The following is an 8,182-nucleotide window of genomic DNA, read 5'->3' on the forward strand; positions in this document are numbered from 1 at the left end:
GCTCTACAGGATTTTACAATGATCCCGTCTTTCTGATTTGGAGGAGTTTCTCTTGCTTGCCACTACCAATTCCTCCACCAAAGAATTAGCATGTCAATATGTTATTGTCATCTGCAATAAGTGCAGTTTCTGCTATGATGCTACCTTTTCTTTGTTAAATTGGAAGCTGCAAATATCATGGCCAGTGCTGAGAAATAAATAGATTATGTGAAAAATGTTTAGGACTTGGTTTTCCGATTTACCATAGTCCCTCTTTTTAGATGCATACATGTCACTCACTATCTGTAAATGATTAATGAGGTTCTCTAATTATATTTTGCAGCAATATGTTGTACTTCCTTAAGTTTTAGCAGAGATAATTCATGACGTAATATTAAAACTTATATGTCTAAAATGTTTAAAGTTTAATTCGTCTCAATTTTTTAAAATAAAAATAGAATTTTGGCGCAAGGCAAAATGAATCGTGCATTGTCTACATTTTAAGTCCAAAAAAGACTGTTACATGAAGAGATTGTTAAATATAAAATCATTTCTATGATGTCAAAACTATGAGACTGCAATGTTGAATGTGAGAAGTTAGAGATTATTAGTTAGCATAATTATCCTCTTATGAAATCCAATGCAAAATTGCAACGAAAAAATTTATCAACAGAAATTGACAATTTATAATATTTGTTTGTTTTTGGGATCTCTATGTTTATTAGTTTTAATTAAAGTTGTTTAACAAATTATGGCTTCCTAACCAGATTATAATGTAGGAATACAGTACATATATGCCAAGACGAGACTAAACAGTGTATTGAAATATATATAATCAAAGTTTGAAAATGCTTCTGAATAAAGTGATGCTACAACACACAATTTTTCATTCATTATTGTACACACAATTTGTCTAGGGAAAGTGAACCATCGAAAAATCAAAATTTAACAGAAACTACAAGAAGAATAAAGAAAATTGCTAGGCTGAAGATGATTAATTGGGAGATTGACAATTCGACACACATGACATGAACATGAACATTACACATTGATATGTTCACAACTCACAAGACTGGTCCAAGCGTTTACGACAAGTCTTGGCACCACAATAGCAAGAGAATTGCTTCATACTATCAACTTGATGAACATATTCATATGTAACTTCCTATCGTAACAATGACACCTTTTTAATTATTCAATTTCCAGGTAAGAACCAAAAACTTTAAGACCTGTATATTAAGTTATTATATTTATGAAAAATGATAAGGATATTTTTTCGTGTTTAAACTGAACATAAGTTTTTCTCATTTTTATTTTTATTTTTCTAGCACTAATTGTTTATTTTTGTAACTTTCTATTTTTCTAGAATAATCAAATTAATACTAATGATATTTAGATTGATTCTATGATAGCTATGGTTATGGTGACTATAGTGGTTGATATGAAATTTTGACAACACTTAAAAAATATAACTTAAAACTAAGGTTTTTGTTTTACTATTTGAAAATATTTTTTAATTTGATCCCTCTTTTATTTTTCAAATTTAAGAAGTGTTGTCAAAGAATAAAAAAACGTGACATTAATTTTAGCTATATTTTGTAAGTATTGTTAAAATTTCATAATCAACATAACTACCATAATTATAGTCACTATAAAATTCACCATGATATTAACATGATAAGATTATGTTCAATGGAAAGTGCACCTAAAATTTGATCACTATGATCTTGATCAATATATAGATAGATGCATAACACAAATATTTGGTCCAAACAGTCACTTTCTTATTCTTATCTGAAACAACTTATAAGAAAAATTATTTTAGGGTTTTATTAGTAAATATTAAAAGTATTTTTTAATATTTTATTACTAATAGAATCAATAGCCAATATAGCTAGAGACATGGAAAAAAAAAAGAGCATGAAGAATAAGAAACAAAATTAGGTTGATGTTCCTTACTTGATGAGGTTGTCTTGTGTTGTGTTGCAAATAGTAGCAAGTGCCAACCGAGTTTGTTTGATAATGGAGGTGGGGACTCAATGCATTGAACAAATATGTTTGGCTCACAACTGTATATGGTTGATGAATCTAGCAACGTTACCTAAAGTGGCAGCATCTATATATGCAAACCTTAGCCCCATTCTTTTTGTTCTGTGTTCAATAAATGCATTATTGGAAGGCAATGGTGATGCATATATAACATTATGCATTTTAGGTTGAAAATTGGCCATGCATGTGAAGGGTGAAGTTCCAAAACAATTAGTCGCCTAAGATGCATAATTTTAAGATATGGACCAACATATAAGTTCAAAGAAGTTCAAGTAAATTAATAGTTTTATATCTAACCTCGTCTAATCAATAAAAATACAATTTCCAAATAGTGAAATGGGTAGCCACAGTATAATAGAATATCCTTATTATGCAGTTCCTACAGCATTGTCCAATCAAACAGAAATCAATCATTTCGCAGTATCTGAAAATTAATTTCCCTCATTTTGCTATGTATAAGCCAAGAAAAACAACAAATTAAAAATACACGACAGTGTTATTCATGCTTCTTTATTGGTTCTCAGGAGTTGGGACGTTTCCTTTTGAGTGATCCACTTAAAGCAGCCTTAGCCTTCGCCCACTCTTTCAAAGAAGAACAACTTCTCATGAATGTGCAAGTTTCGCCTACTTCAACCCTCGCAATGGATCTCTCTTTTTGTACTGTTTCTTCAGACGATCCTTCCTTTTCTCTTGTCTCACTCTTTTCCTCATATGCAGTATCATTGGCACCACCACCATCATGTTGACTCTTTTCCGGTATACGCCCATCACTAGTAACAACTTCATTAATGGCATCCTTACCTACATTATTATGCTTGGGATTGTTGGAATTTGCAGGGTCCATGGTAGACCCCTTGGCCATTGGCTCTGAGAATGTAATGCCTGCCAAAATCTGTGAAATGCTAAATGAACTGTTGTCTCCAGCAACCAGTTGTGTCCATGATTGCTTCCGTCGCCATGATGCACCTCGACCGGTCTTCTTCAACTCCACATTGTTGTCACCAGGCTGAGCTTCAGCATGCTTTCTTAATGCTGATGTGTTGGTATGATTATCTTCAGTGAGCTCCTTTGTCGATTCTGTATCGGTGGGTTCACTCCCTAGGTGTTCATGCCCTTCCATGTTTTCAGTTTTGTCGCTTAAAGATATGGATTGGGATGGACTATCAGGTCTTTCTTGTTCTGTAGGAAATATGAGAGTGGCATTGAAAGCAGTATTACCTCCATTACCAAGTAGTTCTTTCCATGAAGATTTCTGAGACCATAAAACTTTAGACGGTTTGCCAAAATCATCTTCTGACTCAACAAGTTGCACTCCAGATTCTACCTCATCTGGAAGGGTCTGCACATTATTCTTTCCTTTAGCAGTAGTAGACACATGTCCAATGCTTTCCCTTTCCGATTTGCGAAGTGATTTTCCCTTATTGTTGGGATTGCTCTTATGCCCTTTATGCACATCAGACTCACTCTTGTCATTTTCTTCCTTACCAATTTTTGATTTATTGGACCATGAGTCCTGAATATCCAAACAGCAATTAGAAACAATATAAATAAAATTATTCTTTGATAAAAAAAAAAAAAAATAAGGAGTGATACAATAAGAGATAACTTAACCGGTTTCTTTTGTAAGGGGAGTGGATCCTCTCAATTTTTTTCCCTTAATTGTTTGGTAAAGTGTGATCTCTCATCATTCAATATCTTCTCTCACATATTTTTTCTTAGTCCCACTTAATGTAACGTGAGAGATCACACTTTATCAATTGATTGAGGGAAAAAAATTAAGAGGATCCGTTCCCTAGTAAGCCCTATTGCAAAATAATAATAATAATAATAATAATAATAATAATAATAATAATAAACCTGATTTTCCAAGATCATTTGAAGTTCCTCACTCCCTATAATGGATGATTTATTTTTCTTTGTGTTCACGTTAATAATGAGATCATCTTCATCTGTTGCACTACCTACTTCAGAGTCATCAGGATGTGCAGGTGATTCAAAGGAATCCTCTGTTTCAAGATTCTTCTTTTCGGAAACATTTTCTTTTCCAAATAGTTTGTTCATCACGACATTCATTATGTTAATTTCTTCATCGTTCATTCCTCCAATTTCTGTTGCCCTTTCAATATGTAGTTTTCCCTTTTCTGTGCCAGAAGGACTACAATGTTCCTTGCAATCACAGAAATGCACAGGGAGAAGAGGAACTTTAATATTCTGGAAACTGTATTTGTGCTTTCCAGTTCCAGTGAATGGTATAGATTTTACCTGCATAAGTACAGATGTTGCATGTGAAAAATGAACCATATGATTAAGCATTAATGTTTCTTTACATGACCGAATATAAGGGAAAGGCAAGAATGCATTCTACATAATAAAACTGTTACACATTTATATATCACAGATAAATGGAAGTCTTAAATTTAGAGGAGCTTGATCCATCCAGACTCATTGGATATTGGCTTTTAACAACGTCAATGACCAATGAATACATACTTGTGTCGACTAAATAAATAAATAAAGGTATGTTATATTAGTATGTCACCTTTCTTAACCTCGGGAAGTAAATGTGGAGCTGCTTTGTCTTTAAACTCTCTTTTGTGGGCTTTTCCTCTAACTTATCAGTAGTGACTGGTTTGTCACTAACATGCTCAATCTTAGACATAGCATCTTCATCCCATTCTCGTTTCAACCGCACTAGATAATGTTCTTTAGCCTTCTCGAGCTTCAACTTCCCACCCTTCCAAACACAACCATTATACTGCCAAGACAATAATTTTTTTTTTTAGTTTTTAACAGAAAATGCATATTGTTATAATCAATTGAATTTAATGAAGTTTTAACTAAAAAAATAAGAGAAAAAACTAACCTTGCTAAAAAGCCTGGAAAGAGATTTGTCATCAGTGGGAGAAGGAAGGAAGTCAAGATAGGCGAAACTGCGACCTTTGGTTCGGATTGTTTCGACTGCTTCGACATTGCCGAAAGTGCTGAACAAACTGTGGAGGTCTTGTTTAGTTACTGATTCCCCCAATCCACCGACAAATATTCTCACCGTCTTGTTGTGTTGCCCCTCCATGCCCTAAGGAACGTTAGCCTGCACTCAATTAACAATAATACGGTTGATAGAGGAATGCTATTAAGTTGGTTCGACAATGTTTTGTGCCTCCAAGAGTAACAATTAGAAGCGGCAAAAATACAAGAACTGCGTACGCGACATTGGCACAAAAACAAGGTTGCGTACGCGAGCATACTAAGACCTCTAAATCAAAATACTTCAACAAAATGACCTAGAACTGAACTATTTACATCCTATATGAATATAATATGACTCCATTATTGTTATTATTACACCCTTCTAATGTCACAAACCCAATATATATTATAGTCCGTTGACACTTGTGTATTCACAACTTGGCCTCATCATTGTGATTCATACCTTAAGTAGAAGAAAAAGTCCCAATCAGCTTTCGTTACAATTTTATCCAGCGAGTTGGGGTTTTGGTTCGGAGTTCATGCCAATGATAACGACGAGAGGGATGAATCCGTGAATCAGTCACATAGGCAGGGCAAATTTTAACAAAGTTCATCACAATGATTAACAACAACAAAAAGCACTGAACGAACACTCAGTAACATAGGCAGTGCAAATTTTAACAAAGCTCAACACAATGATTAACAACAACAAAAAGCACTAAAAGAACAGTAAATCAGTAACATAGGCAGTGAAAATTTAAAATTTATCATCAAATACAATCAGTGAGCAAAGCCAATCAATCAAGCACTGACTGAGCATTCTGTTCTGATTCTGTGACTGGAAAGCAACAAATTCAAGTTACAGCAACAAATTTAACAAATCCTAGTAAAGTCCCGATTTACAGCAAAAAGGCAAATTTATTAATTACCAATTCAGCAACATGCAGAAATACAGGGAAAAGGGAAAACTGGAAAAGAGAGAACACTAAACCAAAACATTAACCAATAATCACAAAACACTAAACCTTCACCCAGCAATTACAAACATTAGCACATTATGAAACATTCCAAAACACAAAACCTTCACCCAGCAAAACCAGCAACTACAAACAAAGCCATCGGTAAATTTGAACAAAAAAATTAAGGGCCATCAGCCAACAGCATTCAACAATATTGCAACAAACAAATTAGGAGCCATCAGCAACTGGTAAACCAGTAAAACACTCTCAGAGCCATCAGAGTAAGTATAACCGACTAAAACACTAAAACAGAGTCACAGAGTAAGTATTACTGACTAACAGAGCAATCAGAGTATAGTGAATACAAGACAGAGCAATCAGAACCATACATACAAATTTGCAAATTTGTAAAATTTCCACCATTAACCACCAGCAAATACAAGGGAATACCAAACTGGAAACCAAGACGGAAGACCGAAGAAGAAGAATTGAAGAACCAAACTTCAAAGTTCAAACCAAGAACGAAGAAGAATTGAAGAAAAATGGAACAAAAATTGAAGAAGACCGAAGATGAAGACGAGCCACTAACCTGGGTTCCGTGCCAAAGACGAGCCACTAACCTGGTTCCGTGCCGAGAAGCCAGCGAAGATGAAGAGTACCTGCCGAGTTACTGGGTTAGGGTTCGACGACCTGGGAACGGCGGTGCTGACGACCTGGGGACAGCGGCAGCGCTGACGACCTGGGAACGGCGGCGACAATGGAGGGCTAGGATTCCTTCGCTTTAGAGTTCTCCAATCTCCAATCGCTTTATAGTGACCAAGGTTCTGAGAACCGAACCGGTCATCAAACCGCTCTAGTCACTGGTTCACTGGTTTATTGGTCCAACTGGTCTAACCAGTGGTTCAACCAAAAAAACTGGTCCAATCAATAGTTCAACCGAAAAAACCGTTTATGAATAGAATAATAAATAAATTATAAATAAACATCCTAAAATATAATTATAGTGTAATATAAATTTTAAAATATCTTCAAAACATAAAACACTGCATAAAATATCACCAACCAAATCCATATGATCTTATGAAAATACAAACTCAAAAGTTAAATAGTAAAAAAACATATCTAAATATTAAATCCCAGCATCATGATTTATCAATCATCAAAATCTGCAAGAACTTGTTGCAAATTTGCTTCGGCCTACAGCATTCCGCAACAAACAAACCAAAACATTAACCAATAATCACAAAACACTAAACCTTCACCCAACAGTAACAAACAAAGCCAGCAATTACAAACATTAGCACATTATAAAACATTCCAAAACACTAAACCTTCACCCAGCAAAACCAGCAATTACAAAACAAAGCCATCAGTAAATTTGAACAAAAAGATTAAGAGCCATCAGCAACTAGTAATTGCAAAACAGAGCCATTAGTAAATTTGGACAAAAATTTCAGACTAAATCAATAAATTTGAAACAAAAGAGTTGGAAAAAGATGCTGATAAAATAAGTCAGAAAGTGGTCACCTTAGAATCCACTGTTTCCTCACAGTTAGCTCTTGTAGTGAGATGAAAAGCACAAACTGATGAACTTAATGCTCTTATTAAAGTTCTTGAATGTGATAACAGTAAACAAGTTAATGCTCTTATTAAAGTTTTTGACAAAAATTTCAGCCTAAATCCAGCAATTACAAATCAGTAAAACACTAAATCAGACTATCAGAGCCAACCATCCGTAAATTTGAAAAAAAAAATACAGCCATCACCAACTAGCAAATACAAGACCAAACATTATAAAACATTATAAAGAGCCATTACAAAACATTATAAAACATTAGCACATTATAAAACATTCCAAAATTATAAAACAAATACATTCAGAAACAAACTTCAAACCAAGACCCAAGAAGAAGAATTGAAGAAAAACGGAACAAAAATTGAAGAAGAAGGCCGAAGAAGAAGATCGAAGAACAACAACTTCAGAGCTTCAAAGTTCAAACCAAGAACAAGACTAAACATTCAGTGAAGAACTGAAGATGAAGACGAGATGCCACTAACCTGCGTTCCGTGCCGAGAAGCCGGCGAAGACGAAGACGACGTGCCGATCTACTGGGTTCCGGACACGGGGAAGAGGAAGAAGCGGCGGCGCTGAGGACCTGGGGACGGCAGCGGCGCTGAGGATCCGGGAATGGCGACGGCGATGAAGGGCTAGGGTTTTTTTTTTTTTT

The 8,182-nt window shown here is 34.9% G+C and overlaps 1 protein-coding gene across 5 annotated transcripts; it reads right to left on the reverse strand.

The window, feature by feature from the left end:
* Positions 1–2,304: 2,304 nt before the first annotated feature.
* On the reverse strand, positions 2,305–8,176 carry LOC107490299 (protein REPRESSOR OF SILENCING 3). 5 transcript variants are annotated; one of them, XM_052262048.1, is made up of 8 exons: positions 8,013–8,176; positions 6,589–6,844; positions 6,544–6,558; positions 5,459–5,486; positions 4,892–5,116; positions 4,568–4,783; positions 3,886–4,290; positions 2,305–3,541 (listed from the first exon to the last, which is right to left on the reverse strand). In XM_052262048.1, the coding sequence occupies exons 5-8, from the start codon at positions 5,096–5,098 to the stop codon at positions 2,549–2,551; spliced, it is 1,821 nt and encodes a 606-aa protein (XP_052118008.1). In that variant the 5' UTR covers positions 5,099–5,116; positions 5,459–5,486; positions 6,544–6,558; positions 6,589–6,844; positions 8,013–8,176; the 3' UTR covers positions 2,305–2,548. The 5 variants fall into 5 exon arrangements, with proteins under 5 accessions (XP_052118008.1, XP_052118007.1, XP_052118005.1 ...); XM_052262047.1 differs by lacking the exon at positions 5,459–5,486 and having other exon boundaries at positions 6,589–6,839; XM_052262045.1 differs by lacking the exon at positions 5,459–5,486.
* Positions 8,177–8,182: the final 6 nt, after the last annotated feature.

Source organism: Arachis duranensis, chromosome 5 (assembly GCF_000817695.3).
Source record: "Arachis duranensis cultivar V14167 chromosome 5, aradu.V14167.gnm2.J7QH, whole genome shotgun sequence".
Classification (NCBI taxonomy): Eukaryota; Viridiplantae; Streptophyta; class Magnoliopsida; order Fabales; family Fabaceae; genus Arachis; species Arachis duranensis.